Source organism: Larus michahellis, chromosome 8 (genome assembly GCF_964199755.1).
Source record: "Larus michahellis chromosome 8, bLarMic1.1, whole genome shotgun sequence".
Lineage (NCBI taxonomy): Eukaryota > Metazoa > Chordata > Aves > Charadriiformes > Laridae > Larus > Larus michahellis.
Genome location: NC_133903.1, coordinates 28,589,566 through 28,607,943, shown reverse-complemented (window position 1 = coordinate 28,607,943; position 18,378 = coordinate 28,589,566). Strand labels below are relative to the sequence as shown.

At 41.5% G+C, this 18,378-nt stretch overlaps 2 protein-coding genes across 3 annotated transcripts in view; one reads left to right on the top strand and one right to left on the bottom strand.

Annotated features, from left to right (window-relative positions):
• Positions 1–514: 514 nt before the first annotated feature.
• On the top strand, positions 515–18,360 carry PRG4 (proteoglycan 4). Its single transcript, XM_074598763.1, has 11 exons — positions 515–531; positions 1,119–1,217; positions 4,578–4,697; positions 6,514–6,633; positions 8,201–11,968; positions 13,112–13,189; positions 13,311–13,450; positions 14,250–14,406; positions 15,212–15,391; positions 15,604–15,729; positions 16,763–18,360. The coding sequence occupies exons 2-11, from the start codon at positions 1,121–1,123 to the stop codon at positions 16,864–16,866; spliced, it is 4,890 nt and encodes a 1,629-aa protein (XP_074454864.1). The 5' UTR covers positions 515–531; positions 1,119–1,120; the 3' UTR covers positions 16,867–18,360.
• The window catches only part of TPR (translocated promoter region, nuclear basket protein), a 42,445-nt gene continuing 39,450 nt past the window's right edge, over positions 15,384–18,378 (bottom strand). For both annotated transcript variants that reach the window (XM_074598759.1, XM_074598760.1), the window contains exons 50-51: positions 18,101–18,199; positions 15,384–17,120 (exon numbers count right to left, since the gene is read on the bottom strand). In XM_074598759.1, the coding sequence (XP_074454860.1) occupies positions 17,065–17,120; positions 18,101–18,199 (155 nt within the window). In that variant the 3' untranslated portion in view covers positions 15,384–17,064. The remainder of the gene's footprint in view (positions 17,121–18,100; positions 18,200–18,378) is intronic.

Sequence of the window (18,378 nt, the reverse complement as noted above, 5' to 3'; positions counted from 1 at the left end):
AAATTTCCATTCAGTTCAGGGAAAAGTACTATATATTATTCAGTGCAGAACTGGCAAATTACTTATGACTGCATGAATTAGATCTTAAAACTTTTTGGAGAAGATACACCAGCATCAGTAGCAGATGCTACTGCATAATTTTAGGCTACTGTCACCTAAGCTACATTTGACAAGGAAGAAAATCTACTCACTATTTGCCGATAATGATTTTTTATTGCTATGCAATAATATCTAATGCCTTCCAGATGCACTCAGGACAATTTGTTCGTTGCACTCAGTAATCAAAATGTGTTTTGACTAGTAAGTCTGTGTTTAGTTTTTTCTGTAATCGTTTTTCTTAATGGGAGTATTTTCCAGATGTTGTGCTAGTCTAGTCATCTGGGACCGCTTCCAACTCATGTGGAAAGTTTGCTGTCATAAGCTGTCATTGGCGGTTTTGTTTAACAAGCTAATTAGTTAACCCCAGCATAGTTACAAAGCAATATATAAGGCATCTGAAACATCACTGGGAGCAGACGTATTCTTTGTTAGGTAAGTGTAATATCTATCTCTACTCTGAGCATTTTGATCACAGTGCACTTCTTCAAAAGGAAGATGATGAACTGGAAGAGAAAAACCAGACAATTTTCCTTTTGAAAGAAGATTTACTTTTATCCACATTTCCATTTGATGTGTTTAAACATTAATATTTCAATGATAGATTATGGTTTATAAAATTACGTTGCTTAATGGCTAATATTTTGACGGTATTTTTTTTACTTTACATTTATATTTATCAGTATTATAACCTTAGAAACTGTTGTACTGAAGTGCACCCATGTTAAAAGGCGAACACTATGACTGTAGTTTTCATGTAACAGAATTCTGAAAAAAATTACTTCCATTATTTGCTAATAATGAATTTTCCTAGTCCTATTTCAAAATTTAATAGCTAATCGACTAATAACCAAGAGAGAATTTATGTCGTAATTCTAAATTAGCAATTTGTCCTTGAATAATTTTAGTATTAATTTTATGTTGTTATTAAACTAGTATTAAAGATATGCACTGCAATGTTGTTAAAATTATGAACTGATAAATTGAATCACACGTAGTGATGTGAGATTATTTCTCTTTAGGGATGATGTCGTACCTGAAAGTAATGATCATATGGAACATACTTTGCATATCCCTGGTGATCCTTTCACTGTCCTTGATTCAAGAAGTGGCTTCTGAAGGTACTGTAACAAAGCTGAAGGGATACTTCATACTAAGAATACCTCAAATGCATCTCCAGAAAAATTCTAAGTTCTAGAACTTTATATTTATTCAGACAGGCGTTATGATTAATTTTTATCATCATTGAATATTTTTATAAATATATTTTGTTACAGTGTGGTCCTCTTTTTTGGAGGAATAACATAAATATCATGCAAAATGCATACAAACCTGCTTCTTTTTCTGTAGACATATCTACAGATCCTGTTGCCCTTGGACTGACATATTTAGCCCAAGTGATTTGCAGTATGATTCAAGGAAGAATCTAAAATTACAATATCCACGTAATTTGGTTAGAAATATTTAAATACAATAGGCTCAGGGAAAGGAATGTCTATACCGTGCTAAGTGCTTTGCCATTAAATGCACTGTTATGACCACCACCTAGGCCAATTTTGGCAATTATTTGTCTAATACTACAGATTTTTATTTACTCTCAAACCTCTGTAATTGATTTCTAACTAAAGTTATGAAGAAACAGAACTTGCAGCCTGCCAAGTCCTGTGCTGTCATAGTTCTCAAGTAGCTATCAAGTTGTTATAGTGATAACATTGTGTGTTACTTGCTGGTAGAAAATAATTTATTACTACTTGATAGTAGAAGATATAACATTTGTATATCTGAGCAGTTCACCAGGGCACAGCAGAAGTCAGATTTTACCTGCAGGGCAGAGCAGTCTGACACTGCACCCTCTGTAGTTGATGGGAGTCTTCTCGCAATTTTCAGCTAAATCAAGACTCCTGCCAACAGCAACTAGAATCATTTAGGCATTTTTCTTAGAAGCTACCTCATAACTTACAAGTCATAAACTTAAAACAAATAAATTAATGAAAAGGTGTTACTTTTTGGACTTACCTGTATTTTCTTCCCAGAAGGGAAGAAGGGTGCAATATATTGGCCACATATTCATAACAGAGATGCCTACCTTCTCTTTTCAATTCCCCTATTCCATTTATTCCCTAGTCCCACTTCGTTATTTGTAAAGAAGTGGTAACAAACATTATACCTAACTGCTGAAAAATCACAATACATGTAATTATTTGTTATCCCATAGTCTTCCTTCATATATACAAACGTGGAGCGTGTGCTGTTAGAAATTGTCTTTGTTGTCTTGTGTTATACGTTATTTCTTGTTATTTTCTTCTTGTTCCTCAGTGTTTCAGCTGATTATCTTAACTCTGTTTTAGCTTGCTGATTGTTCAGCTTCTTTGTTTGTATTTAGGGGCGCTTCACTTGTGGTCCTGCATGTTTCATTTCCAGAAGAAGCTGTTAGTGTTTTACGTTATTAAAGATTTCACGTAGGAAGAGGAGTTCAGGGTGAATATCTGATCTGGCAGTAGAAGGAACCAAATGGCTGCCAAGCTTGAATGCGTGCAGTTTGAAAGCAGACCTCCCGATGTCTTGCTTATCACCTGTAACCTGCACCATTTATTATTATTAGCATTTTCCAACACTACAGCAGCCTAGCAGTAAAGCCATTGTGGGATGAGCTTTTATGTTACTTGGCTAATAAGTAATCTCCTAATTAACAATCAGAAAGTACATTACAGAAGACTGCAGCACTAGATCCCAACTGTTCCTAACCTCAGAGTTGATACTGAATTCCTCTCTGACCTCAGCGAAAAAGATAATGTAGAGGGCAGACAGATTTTGAAAACTGCAAATAAAAATGCCTCCAGGACCCTGCGTTTATTATGACAGCGCTCACCAGTTTGCAAGCTAAACTGGTTTTATTTGGTCATTATGTAGAACATTACAAAAAATTGAATGAGTCTTTCAGGTGTGGCAGTGCAGGCACACATCTATAACCACACAAAGGGTGAATTAAGATGGAGAATAAGTCTGCAAAACAATAGAGTGCCTGGCTGATATTCTCATTAAGATAATCTGCATGGGCTAGTTTTATGCCAGAACTGGTGTGGCCATTATTACTAAACCAGTCCCTCAGGGATTCATTAATCTTCAGGAGAAACAGGATAAGTTAGCCTCTAACATGAGCGCACTGCTGCCGGTCCTCAGGCTGGCTGAGAGCAATCCTCTGACCCACATGCCTTCAGGAGGGCTCACACTGGGCCCACGGTTTCTGCAATACCGAGTAAAGAAATGGCATTCTGTAGAAAAAAAAAAAAAAATCTTACCACTTTGCCGTTCAGCGTTTCCTTATGTATCATGTTGGCTTGGCAATGTTTACACCAGTGTTGTGTGATTTTAGATTTATCAAGCTGTACAGGGAGATGTGGGGAAGGGTATTCTAGAGAGCATGACTGCCACTGTGATTTTAGCTGTCAACACTACATGGAGTGCTGCCCTGACTTCAACAAAGTCTGCACAGTGGGTAAGTTCCCAAACACAGCCAGTTCCTATTGGCAAGACTTCCCCTCCCGTTTGTTCCAACTACCTACCACACCAGTGTCTCTCCTCTGAATGCTTAAATGTCTCCTGTAGTTCACTGCGTCCTTGTTCTCTTCTCATACGTGTATTGTTCTCCCCCTCAAAAACTCAGTGATAACCTCTTGCAACCCACTCAGAGAAAATTGTGTATCCACAGGTTATCACTGAGAACAGGATTTTGCTTTTCAGAAGAGCAGAGCAACCTACTGCTTGCTTTCTTCTCCTTAGTGCATTTGTACTACATCTGTTTGTCTGTCACATAAAAAATTGTTAAAAGCAAATTCAGGATTTTCCAGGAAGAAATTCTGGGACATTCCAACTCAAATTTAAGAAGTGTGGAGGCTGTAGGGTCTAATCCAAAGTCAGAAGGTGTCCTTCCATGGATAGAAATTGGCTCTGGATCACAGCCACATCCAGAGTTTGATGGGGAAGATGGTTGGTTGAGTATTATTTTATATGCTTTACTTATACACAAAACTGTGTAGTGTAAATAAATACAGGTGTTTCAAACTTTTACTGTGAGTTAAAAAAAAAATTCTTACGAATCACCAATGTCTAAAATTCCAGTGATTTAGATAACTGCAGTTTGTTACACTGCACTGTAGTGCTATTAAAATTACAGGTGTAAGATAAGACTTCTTAGATCCAGCAACACAGACGACTCAGCAACACTCTGAGGTCACATTTTATCTTACTACAAATTCTAAATGGCCTCAGTATACTGCAATGGCAAAGTGCAGTCCTGGCTGTACAGCCTGATCCAAACCCCACAACTACACAAACAAGTTCTGGATCAGACAAGAATAACCACCTGTTTTTATGAAGCTGTTCTTTGCATCAGCTTAAGCAAACGACTTTACCATAGAAAGGTCTCAGAGTTAAATGTGAGCTGGCCAAAAATACTAACTCTCTTGTTCTGCCTTATGCAGCACTCTCCTGCAAAGGACGTTGCTTCGAATCCTTTGAAAGAGGAAGAGAGTGTGACTGTGATGCAGACTGTGAAAGATATGGCAAATGTTGCCCAGACTACGCGACACACTGTAAAGAGGGTAAGAAATTTCCTTATTGCTATCAGATCTGGAGGAGCAGTTTCACCTTCATGTAGCTTTAATGACATCAGCTATTAATTTCAAGTGTAGAAAACACCAACAGAATATGTTTAATTTCATCATGTCCTTAAACTTTCTGCCACTCGCGGACCTAAATTTATTTCTGTGAACACACTTGGCACATATGGCTTGGCAGCGGGTTGCTGCATTCACAGACCAGACAACCTCCAAGGCAGCCGATTTTCAAAGCATGCAGTTTAACAAACAGGTTGAGTTATGGATTATCATTTGGTTCACATCACTAACCACTCCCAGTCCCCAAGTGCTGGTATAGTGGCTTGGTTTTGCTACTCTGTTGCATAGTAATTTATACTGAAATAGACTCTGTATTCAGCATTTTTGACTGGATGTCTAGAAGAGGATAAATGTCTTCGAAGTGTCTTGAGATTAATTTGCTGCCTTGGAGGTTATTTAACTCCTCCCTCTTTCTGCTGGAGCTTAACATGCATGAACGCTCACAAAAGATAGTTAGCTTTCACTTGTATTCAGTTCAAATATAATGAAAAGTTAACCACTCCTATCTTAGAGAGCTTCTGCTAGTATTTTAGTTACTTAGCTTTGCTATTAATTTTTGTGGAAAAAAAACCAACAAAACCTCACCAAAAAAATCCCCAAAACACAGCCTACAACCATACTCAGTATTTTGGTGTTTTCGCTATGTGTGAATAACTGAGAAATGTGTTAAACCTTTTGAAAGAATGCAGTAACTTAACGCCATGCAGTGAATTTTGATTTTGCTGTTTCTGCATCTTCTGAACACTTTGTTCTGTACAGTAAAGCTAAGTTTACAATGTATATCTAGAGATCATTTTTATCTTTCCTATCCTCCAGTAGCCCTATATCCCCAGAACACACACACACACAGAGTTAAGGGCTGGTTAAACATTTCCCTCCCACCACTACTGACTCCTCTGAAAGCTGATTCTGCTCCAAAAGTGGTTTTATTCAACAATTACAATTTCTCTCTCTTTCTCAATAAATGCTTCAGTATATGGTCTACCACCCAACCTTATTTGCTTTGAGTACTAGCTTGCTATGAAAGTAAATCCTTTGATACCATGGTCATCACCTTATTAGACAAAAATACCACTCCTTTTGTCAAAGGCTCGTTACATATACCTATGGCAGGTACCAACTCCTTTTCGTTGGATCAAAAACATCCTGCAGGTACTCTCAGAAACAACCTTGCATTGTATCTTTGGTCCATATCCATTTTGTAGCTTCTGTCTCTCTCAAGGAAACAATCGCTTTTAAGATATCTCTCTGAAACAATCACTTATGTGCAGAATTACCCCATCTGAAGAACTACAATACAGCTAAGTCATCAGGGGATTATCAAAGGAAATGCTTGGCTAATATGGTAGCTCTCAGAGGCAGACTATACTGAGTTAGCCCCAAGACATCTTGTAGCCAAAAAATAAGCTGGGAAAAAAAAATAGACAAATTTTCAAAACATAGAGCTCCACTCAGCATTCATCTTTTTCCCACCTCAAAATTCATGTTAGCAAACAATGCCGCACCTCAAACTCCCAGGAAAACCATTTATCCCATCTGTGATGAAACACTTTGGGATCCAAAGTGTATTTTTCCTCTTTCCCCTGAATAACACTGGAAAGAATCCTATATAGAGAAAGAAACTTAGATTCGTATGGAAGATTGTCACTGAAATTTTGTAATCGCTTTCTTTTTATACAGTTAACACCAAGTACCTATAAAGAAAAACACTCCCATTAACGGATTCTTTTATTTCTTTCAGCACACGCAGAAAAGACAACACCTAAGACGACTCCACCAAACAAATCAACATCTAAAAGGTCATCCACAAATGAGGAGAAGCAGACAGAGGAAGTAACACAGCCCCATGAAGTTATGGAAGGTAGGAAAGCATATGAATGAAACAGGATGGGTGTTACCTGAAGGAACATTAAAGACCATGTTCCTGCTCTGGAAATAGAAAGCCGATGCGAGACATTACCAGACAGTTACCAAGCTTGGAACCGCTCAGTTTATAAACTAATTACCTCACCTAGACCTCAGGATACTGACTTTGGAGAGTTCATTTAACAGATTTTGGAGTGCAGTGATGTCTCCTGCGTCTCTATTGGATTTTCACACGTATCTTCCAAAAATATGTTACATGCCATTGTCAGTTTTGGACCAAGTCCACGGCTGGAACAGGAACGGTGTTATATTTTGGGACAGTGATGAATTGGCAGGACCAGGATGGGAAAGTCTCCTAGCAGGCTTCTGTAGCTTTAATCAAGCCAGGCCTCATGCAGCTTCAGACAACACATATAGTTTATTTTTTCTGAATGGAAAATATGTTGCTTTCCTGTGTTCTTTTGATATTCTGTTCCAGCATTTTAAGTGATAACTTGGGAGATCAGTTTCAACTTGAAACCTCAAGTGACAAGGCATGAAATGAGACTAGAAATCAATTTTGGCCAATATTTTAATCCTTACATATTTTATTTTAAATGTGGAGTATTTACCTTGCTGCTGTGGCAATTTCCTATTTCAAAAATCAATATAGCAGGTTGAATGAAACAAAATTAAGGAAATTCAGATAACCATTAACAGGATCCCACTTGGCTTACGGTATTTCAGACACATTGGGTGGGAGGAAAACCTATTCTGTAACGCTCTGCTAATACTGCACTTTTTCTAGAATACATTTACACAGGAATTATTTCTCGCACTGCAGTATTGTAAGTTCTTCCAGCCTGCTGGGAGAGACACTGCATTGGTGCTGATAACAGTCATCAGGCTGTGACCATCAACAATAGCTCAGATCTTTTTATATCTTCAGATTTGTTCAAAAGCTGACCAACATGGTCCCAAACCACACGATACTGCACTTGGTTTTTCAGGTCTTCAACAAACAAATGCCGATTCAGCTGTAATGGTAGACAGCAACACAGCAGAAATCATAGGGAAAAAAAAAACATAAAACCAAAACACAAAACCTATGTGAAAACAGAACTAAGTGGCAAAACTTCAGAGAGAGAACACTTAGAGAGAGATTAAAATGCAGAAGCATTTACTGTTACTTTCTGCTGACTATAGCTATATTAACAATCTGACTCAAGTCAATGTAGCTATACATACAAGTACAGAGAGTCTTAAAGCTGTAAACCACAAAGAGAAAAACATCCAAGATATAAAAAGATACAGTAGGAGATGCAGTCAGGTGTCTGTATTCAGAAAATTTATTTTCCTCCTGTTTCCCTACCTCTCTCATTCAAGTCCAGGTCATAAGGGCAGGCAATGTTATAATTAAGTCCAGGTTACTTTGGCTCTTCTAAATTATTTATGTTTTGACAGTTACATGAGTACATAAACTGGCAACTTATCAATTTTTAGGTTTCCACATCTTCTTTTTTTGGCCAGTTTACATAAATGTTTCAACCACTATAATGCTAATTAAGTGCAATTTTACACAGATTCTCCCACCACCCCCAAACCTGAAGGCACAACCCCTGCTGCCACAGAGGCACCAACAACCAGGACAGATTCTCCCACTATCGCTAAGGTTGAAGAAACAACCCCTGAGGTCACAGAGGAACCAGTGACAGAAACAGACTATCCCACAACCGCCGAAGCAGAAGAGCCAACCCCTGAAGCCACAGCGGCACCAAAAACGATGGCTGACTCTCCCACCACCCCCAAGCCTGAAGACACAACCCCTGAGGCCACAGAGGCACCAACAACCAAGCCAGATTCTCCCACAACCCCAAAAGCTGAAGACACAACCCCTGAGGCCACAGAGGAAACGATGACTGAGGCAGATTCTCCCACCAACCCCCCAGAAGAAGAAGAGAAAACTGCAGTGCCCACAGAGGCACCAACGACCATGGCTGACTCTCCCACCACCCCCAAACCTGAAGACACAACCCCTGAGGCCACAGAGGCACCAACAACCAAGCCAGACTCTCCTACGACCCCAAAAGCTGAAGATACAACCCCTGAGGCCACAGAGGAAACGATGACTGAGGCAGATTCTCCCACCAACCCCCCAGAAGAAGAAGAGAAAACTGCAGTGCCCACAGAGGCACCAACAACCAAAGCAGACTCTCCCACCACCCCCAAACCTGAAGACACAACCCCTGAGGCCACAGAGGCACCAACGACTGAAGCAGGTTCTCCCACCACTCCCAAAGCTGAAGAGACAACCCCAGAGGTACCAACGACTGAAGCAGACTCTCCCACAACACCAAAAGCTGAAGACAGAACCCCTGAGGCCACAGAGGAGCCAACAACGAAGGCAGACTCCCCTACCACCCCCAAACCTGAAGACACAACCCCAGAGGCCACAGAGGCACCAACGACTGAAGCAGACTCTCCCACCACCCCCAAAGCTGAAGAGACAACCCCAGAGGCACCAACGACCAAGGCTGACTCCCCCATCACCCCCAAAGCTGAAGAGACAACCCCAGAGGCACCAACAACTGAAGCAGACTCTCCCACCACCACAAAAGCTGAAGACACAACCCCAGAGGCCACAGAGGCACCAATGACTGAAGCAGACTCTCCCACCACCCCCAAAGCTGAAGAGACAACCCCAGAGGCACCAACGACCAAGGCTGACTCCCCCATCACCCCCAAAGCTGAAGAGACAACCCCAAAGGCACCAACAACTGAAGCAGACTCTCCCACCACCACAAAAGCTGAAGACACAACCCCAGAGGCCACAGAGGCACCGACTGAAGCAGATTCTCCCACCACCCCCAAAGCTGAAGAGACAACCCCAGAGGCACCAACAACTGAAGCAGACTCTCCCACCACCACAAAAGCTGAAGAGACAACCCCTGAGGCCACAGAGGCACCAATGACCAAGGCCGACTCTCCCACGACACCAAAAGCTGAAGACAGAACCTCTGAGGCCACAGAGGAACCAACGACCAAGGCAGACTCCTCCACCACCCCCAAACCTGAAGACACAACCCCAGAGGCCACAGAGGCACCAACGACTGAAGCAGATTCTCCCACCACCCCCAAAGCTGAAGAGACAACCCCAGAGGCACCAACGACTGAAGCAGTCTCTCCCACCACCACAAAAGCTGAAGACACAACACCCGAGGCCACAGAGGCACCAACGACCAAGGCCGACTCCCCCACCACCCCAAAACCTGAAGAGACAACCCCAGAGGCACCAACGACTGCAGCAGATTCTCCTACCACACCAAAACCTGAAGAGACAACCCCAGAGGCACCAACGACTGAAGCAGAATCTCCCACCACCCCCAAACCTGAAGAGACAACTCCAGAGGCACTAACGACCAAGGCCGACTCTCCCACCACCCCCAAACCTGAAGACACAACCCCTGAGGCCACAGAGGCACCAACGACCAAAGCAGACTCTCCCGCCACCCCCAAACCTGAGGACACAACCCCAGAGGCACCAACGACCAAGGCTGACTCCCCCACCACCCCCAAAGCTGAAGACACAACCCCAGAGGCACCAATGACTGCAGCAGATTCTCCTACTACCCCCAAAGCTGAAGAGACAACCCCAGAGGCACCAACGACTGAAGCAGAATCTCTCACCACCCCCAAACCTGAAGACACAACCCCTGAGGCCACAGAGGCACCAACGACCAAGGCTGATTCTCCCACCACCCCCAAAGCTGAAGAGACAACCCCAGAGGCACCAACAACCAAAGCTGATTCTCCCACCACCCCCAAAGCTGAAGAGACAACCCCAGAGGCACCAACAACCAAGGCTGATTCTCCCACCACCCCCAAAGCTGAAGAGACAACCCCAGAGGCACCAACAACCAAGGCTGATTCTCCCACCACCCCCAAAGCTGAAGAGACAACCCCAGAGGCACCAACAACCAAGGCTGATTCTCCCACCACCCCCAAAGCTGAAGAGACAACCCCAGAGGCACCAACAACCAAGGCCGACTCTCCCACCACCTTTAAAGCAGAGGAGGCAGACGCAGACTCTCCCGCCACCCCTGAAGTCAAGGAGACTACCGCTGTAGCCACTGAGGCTGACACCATTGCCACACAGAAAACAACACCTATTGTACTCACTACCATCACTGGATTAGTAACAACTGCTAAAGAAGACACAACCACTCAAAGCAGTGGGGCAGTCACAACTGAAGCAGACACAGCTGTTTCACAAACAACAGCAGAAAAGAAAATAACAACTCCTACAGCCAAAGTAGCAACCAGCACAACTGCAAAAGACACAACTACAGCAGCACGAAGGACAGTAGTCACTGCAGCTAGTGCTACTGAGATTGTAACAGTAACTGACAAAAACGACAAAACAACAGCTAAAACTGTTACTACTCCTATAACCGAAGAGACGACCACTAAAATAGAGACAACCACGGTGAACAAAGAGATAACAAAACCCAAGAAAGACAAAACTACTGTGCTTAAAGACATTTTAACAAGTTGGAAAGACACAATTACTGTAACTACAGTGATAACAGCCAAACCAGATGACTCTCCTAAAGGTAAGGATGATACTCGAAATACAACTCCTACAGCCAAGCCAGCTGTCACTACAGCAGCTGAATCAGAAACAATGACTGCGGACAAAACTACTGCAACCACAGCTGCAGAAAACCAAGCAACCTCAGCTAAACAAGACAAAACTCCCATACCAAAAGAGACTTTAACAGCTAAAAAAGAAGAAAGCCCTGTGGGAACAGCAACTGTAACAACAGCAGCTACAACTCCCATGCCCAAGCCCACTGTGTTGACAGCAACTGCCAAAACAGATTCAACTCCTAAACCCAAGGAGATTGTGACAACAACTAAAAAAGACACAACTACGGAAACTAAGCAGCCTATAACAGCTGCAGCTAAAGAGACCTCAGTTCCTACTTGTGGTGTTGTAGAGACAGTAACAGGTGGTAAAACAGAGGTAACGACCATCAAAGAAACTAGCCTCACACCTGAAAAAGAAATGGAAGATGCTACTGAGAAGGCCCCTAATATTGACAAGGGAGAGGAAACTACAGTTACCAAAGAAACCGCTACAAGAGAGAAAAAAGACACAATAGAAGAGATGTTTATTGTTACTAAAGGGACAGACAAGCCAACTGTACATTTCCAGGAAGTTACTGACACGAGAGATGAGCCTCATCCATCCGAGCCTGAAACTCTGCCAGCAAAAGAAGAGCCTGAGATAATCAACAAGCCTTTAATACACACTGCGGACCTGCCAATTTTAACTGGAGAAACACAAGGTAATTGCATTCCAGTAGGTACAAAAGCACCAGTAACTCCGCCAGAGAGCACAACAAAACACGTGAGTAAAGGACATGCAAGACCTTTCTACCTGGTGCCAGAAAAACGTGGCACTCCTGTCCTGGTGGTCAGCTATGACCTGAATACTGGTACCTCAGTTTTCAGTTATGCTGTTATGGAAATTCTCCATGTAGTTTAGAGTGTGATCCCATTTCAGTAATTGTTTCAGATGAAAAACGTTTGCTGTAAGTACAGTGAAAGATGCAAACACAAAAAATCAAGGACAAAGAAGATACATTCCTAAGTCCCATGAAACCATTGCTAGGGGGTCAGGCTGAATATTCACCATTACTCATAGTACCTAACCTGTCATTTTGTAGTCACATACAAAAAAGATGCCTTGCCTGTCACATAAGACAGGCAAGAAGTCTTTTCCTCGTATTCTTTTTCCTCTGTGCTTTTTGCCACATCATTTTTCACGTCCTCACAGTTTATTTTAATCAGGTATATAGCCCCTAGGTTCTTGGGCAATTTTTCAATCATATATTGACACATATTTTGAAAAAAAAAAAATTTTTTTTTTTTTAAAAAATAAGTCAGTTTTGATCCAAAACAGATTTATCCTTCCTTTATATTTAACTAAAAGTAAACACAGGAGGGGAACCCACTAGAGCAACTGTGAGAAACATCAAGTAAACATCCTGGAGCATGAAGGAATTAAATGAGGAACATAGCATACGATACATTTATAGGCCTTTTTCTGAATAACAGGTACTCAGGTAAGCAATAAGTGGTGATATGAAGAAATTAAATGAGGAACGTAGCATACGATGCATTTATAGGCCTTTTTCTGAATAACAGGTACTCAAGTAAGCAGTCAGTTGTAATATCCATACCTAGTCTGGTAGACTGCTAGTCTGACAGTCCCGGGACCAGAACATGAGAGACAAACTTTCCAAAAACCTCTCTCAAACGAGTAATTAAACCCTTTGCACGACAAGTGTCAGGCAGAGAGGCCTGAGGGAGAGCGAGCCCCGAGCACGGCCCAACACAAGCGATGCCGTTGAACGGCCGCGGCGGTGGGCAGGGGAGATAACGCACTTTCTGGGGAATGTTAAACCCGAATCACTGCTGTTTTGCAGCCGACAAGGACCTGTGCAGCGGCAAGCCGGCGGACGGCATGGTGGCCCTGCAGAACGGCACCCTGGCCGTCTTCCGAGGTAGGCCGGCCCCAGCCCCCCCGCTTCCCCCACCGCCCTCACCTGCCCGGCCGTTTCTAGGGCCGTTCTCCCTGCCCCTGTGGGTCCGCGCGCGTCCCACCGCCTCTCCTCCGCCCCACAGGTCACTACTACTGGCTGCTGAACGGCAGGAGCCCGCCGACCACCAACCCCCGCCGGATCAGCGACGGCTGGGGCATCCCATCCCCCATCGACTCCGTCTTCTCCAGGTGCAACTGCGACGGCAAGACCTTCTTCATCAAGGTGGGGGAGCCCGCCCTGTGGGGCGGGTCAGCTTGAAGAAAGGGACAGGTTTCGAAACGCAGCCCTTCAGCGTCGCTTACAGAAGGGGGGCCTTGTGTTGCTCTGGGGCCGCGTTGCTCATTTTATAGAAGAAATGGTATTTTTAAACAGCGCAGTGGGTTTGAAGCTTTGTCTCTTCCCCAGCACCGCCTCCCCCCCCCCACTCCCCGGGCCTTGAGATGAGATTTCTCAGGAAAAACCTCAATTCAGTGTTTCCCCCCCCAACTTCCGTGATTAGCTGGGAGACAAAACATTGATGGAGTTAGTTACAGATCAGCCACACTGCAAAAAACCCCAGCTCTTTAAAATACAGCTATTTTAGCACGTCTCTCCCTTGCCCAAGCATGGCCTACGTTTGTTCCTAATACATGTCCATTCCTGAAAGACAATGATAGTGAAGCATGAACACCTCATTAAAGACATTATACAGTTATTTACCATTCAGTCCTGGAATTCAAGCAGTTTTTCCTACCCGTGAAAACATCAAGGTTTCGCAAGGCCTTGTTCAGTAACCACTCTCACAGTTCATTTCTAAGATAATCGATCTGTATTCAAAAGCAGTGTTAAAAGACTGCAGAAGGTATTTTATGAAGTTGTAGGGTTTTTTTCTTGGTTTTACTGGACGTAGGAGGAGTGCTTCCAGTCAGTTTTGCCATTTATTTATCAAAATGCTAGTGTTACGAGTATTTTTCGGGTCTGCGTTGAAGCTGAATTACCAAGAATGAATTTTCTCTAAAGCTTATCTTCCGTAAATCATTAGGGTCCCCTCTACTGGCGCTTCACTAACGGTGTTATGGATAAAGGCTATCCCAAACCTCTTGCGAATGGATTTGCAGGCCTAAGTGGGAAAATAGTCGCAACCCTCCCTGTGGCAAGATACAACAGCAGACCAGAATCTGTTTATTTTATCAAAAAAGGTATGTCTCATATTTCAAAAGTTGACAGGTGATCAAAAGGTGCTTGAATTGCCTCACTCGGGAATAAAACACAGTTTCTCTTGACTGGAAGACATACTTCTTTCAAAACCAGAAACATATATGATGTCAGTGTGCTAGGTGCTCAAAAAATAGCCTGAAGCTTAAAAAAATTTGTATTAGTACTTACAGGTCTTTAAGTGCATTTTTAAAATAGGGCTGTAAGGGACAGAATCCAGCATTGTAGCGTATTAAAGTAAGTTTTATCTGGTGGTAAAACTATTTTAGTCTCAAGTTAATTAGAGAAATGAAGGCTTTAATCTTATTAGTTCATAACTATGTATGGAAACCTCTCTCCATATTTCTTATTTTGTATTTTAAATTAATTTCCTTATCTTATATGAATGATGTGCTGCCAACATAAGAATTGCTATCTGAATTTAAAAAGCAGAGGTTAACAAAATGCAAATCCTTTTCTGGACTCTGGCTCTCCTTCTCATGCAGCCTAAAATGATGGTCTCACCCTCTGCTTGATAAATAGGAATAGTGGGAGCAAAAGCAGTTCCCCTGGAATTGCACTTACTACAATAACTGTGATGAGACTGCAGGAGGTCTGCTCACTACATCTAGAAGCACACGTTGGATTTAGAGAGCAAGGCTTTTTTTTTTTTTAATCTCAAAACATAGGATCGGATATGAAAAGCTGAAGGCTGCCAGAGTTGTAGATGTATTAAAATGATGCTATTGATTTCCTGCGTGTAATATGGATGTATTTTTTTTAACCAAATGAAACAAATGCCTGTTTTAGATGGCAACATGCAACAGTATGTGTACAGACAAGAACCAACCAAGAAATGTCAGAGAAGAACCCATGTTACCATAAAATACCCAGCTTTTGTCCCAAGACTTGTAATAAGGAGACGCTTCCAACGAGCAGCAAGAATGCCAACCGTTATTCAGAGTGTCAGAATCAACCCATATCCATCTGGTAACTTATGTTTATTAAGTTTCTTTTATACAACCATTTTAACCTTAGTAGTTTCTGAAACACAACATTCTGTTCCATTTTCTTTTTAAATATAGTACTTTTAAAAAATTTTAATCCAATAGATCTGGCTTGCTGTAGATTACACAAGCAAACGATAGCTTACAGCAAACACACCATGACACCTCCTAACTTCAGCTTTCTTTCGCTTGCAGGAGTTTTGCGTAAGGAAATCAAAATGACTACCTACTGGAGAGGGCTCCCCAAAGTAATTCATTCAACTATATCACTACCCAACCACAATAAGCCCGACGGCTACGATTATTATGCCTTCTCTTACAGTAAGTTCAAGCTAATGCAAGTTACTGTATAGCTCAAAAGACTAAGGGATGGGGAAAGAAAGAAGCCCGTGTATCTCAGAGTTTTCCAAAGCGTGAGGTTACCACTTCTGATTCTGCAAGACTAATTTTAAGCACTACCAAAAAGTCCTGAGAATTAAAATGTTGCCTGCAATCGAGAGATGTTTCTATTAAAAAGAAATCAAGTTACAGGACAACTAGCAGCAATTAGGTACAATGATTCAAGCTAGCCAGCTGTGGAATACATTGCCGTTAAGAGTTCAGGCTTGTAAAGTGACAAAAAACCTGACACTTAAACACAGAATTACATTAATGACAGACTGAAGTCTTTGGACCACTGTCCGTTGATCCTTTTTTCACCAGCTTCCATAGAACTATGTTTCTGACAAAACAATACAAAAAAGGCAGGAACAAGAATCATTTTGGTTCACAGGAAAAAATTACTTATGATGGCAGATTAGGTAGATCCTTTCCCTCTAGCCAGGATCATGCAAAAAAGCACTCCTCGGAATTTTCTGGATTATTCAGAAGAAAAAGCTCTAAGAACTAGTATCCTGTATTGGGTTACAGCTAAAGTCAGTCTCTGCCAGTATGATCTAATTCCTAACCTTAACATAGGCCAATTCACACTCAGGGACTGGAGAGTTCCCACTTCTGTAGTCAATGCAGGATTGGTTTGTTTCTAGTTTGTTTCATTTCCAAATTCTTAAAACTATTTCTGTGTTCTAGCAGTAGAAGAGTATTCTTCCCTACTCCCTGTTCTTGGGGCAGTTTTAATTATTAGCAGTACTATAAAACTTAGCTAAACACAAAGAAGGACATCTAAAAGATAAAGCTGGGGACAAAACTTCGTTGTTATAGCCCCTCAACTGCATATGTATGCATTCGGTGTAGAATGAAAAAATCTGTTATTTATGCTTAAATGAAATTAAAAGGAGAAGTCTTTAACTTCAAGATTCTTTCCACGTACTAAATGTAGTTTCTGGAATTTAATTCTGACATATCTTCATTTCAGATCGGTACTACAGTTTGGATGTTGGCAAAAGAATAGCACGACCTGTTACTGCTCTCACAGGAAAGACTGTATCCAAAGACTGGTACAACTGTCCTAGCAAGTGATGCACAGCAGAGGATTTTAAAAAAAAGATGCCATTTGAATGTTGACATTTTGTCTAATTTTATTAATAAGGACATTGAAATGTGTGCACACAAATCTAAGTATAAAATGCTGCTTTAAGCTCTGGCTTCATTACACTAAAGCAACCACAGGCAAACTGGCACTTTTGTATACACAGCTGTAATTACTTTACAGATCATTTAACTAATGTTTCCTCTGTTCAGGCCTCCTCTGCCTCCCATTGCATGAGTTACACCTGTGTTGGGAGAGAAAACAAATGCATTAATAGAAATCCTTTTCACCCTTTTAGTCAACCATTGGTACATGTGATACTTCATCCTTCTGTAAGGAATCGCTACTGCAGTGATAAAGTGCATTCTGATAAAATCCAAGCTTCCCCTCCCTCCCCTACAGCCTGGTGATACGGATACACTACGCTTCTGTCATTTAAAAGAATGTTGTTGACTTGTGCCAAAAGCATTCTTACCATATTTGAAATCAGCTAGTCCCTCCCTTTGGTTATTAAAGAAATGGTGATAGACTCGAAAGAAAATCTATCCTAGGTCTACCTCCTCACTTCTTTTTTTTCCTTTAAAATGCCAGATACCTGTATTTCAATGCTAGTATCAAATCTTCTACAATGTTAAAATAATGCCAAACTGAATACAATTCATCTAAGGATTCTTCTTAATATAGAAGTTGCAAACAATAATTTATTGTCATGGTTTAACTCTATATTGCATTACAAATATCTGTAATACTTCCATAAACCTTTTTTGTTGTTTTGTTTTTTTTTTTGTTTTTGTTTTTTTTTAAAATCAGTGTAAGACATAGTGAGATAACAACTGGAATCCCTATGTGCCATACAGGAAACTGATATGAAATGTTAAAACCAAAGATTTCTGAACTTATGTGCTAACATTATTTTTTTAGATCTTCTTAAAACTTTGCTTAGTTTAGGATCTACTGTACTTTACACTCTCTCCACTGCTAAGAACCAAGTGCCACATAAGAAAGTTTGCCTAACTAAAAAGCGGCTCAAACTAACATACTAAAACAAAACTACAGAGCTCTTAGGGTAATATACTGAAAGATAGGTCAGGGATGCTGTATTATTTAATGTCTCCCAAGCAAAGACAAACTTATAAAGTAGTAATTCATACATGGTCCCCACAGGAAGAAAGTACTAAAAACATGTTTTAAAGAGTCTGACTTTGGGCACCCATGAACACTTACCCCTTTGTCTGTTGAACTGACGACCACGAACACCAGTTCTTAATGTCGGCGGCTGAAGCCTGACACGTCGAAATGGCTTAGGCTGATTACTGCTTGTGTCTGTGAATAAGTCGAAATGCAGGAAAGAACGTCTGTGTCTAGTACAGTTTCTCAGTGTTAACATTTACACGATTTGATACGTGTTATGCTCTTGAATTTACTTTAAAATTATGAAGGTGCACCCTTATTTCACTGACATCTCTGATATAAATAAAAGCCTCAAAACAAGTAAGTTTGGG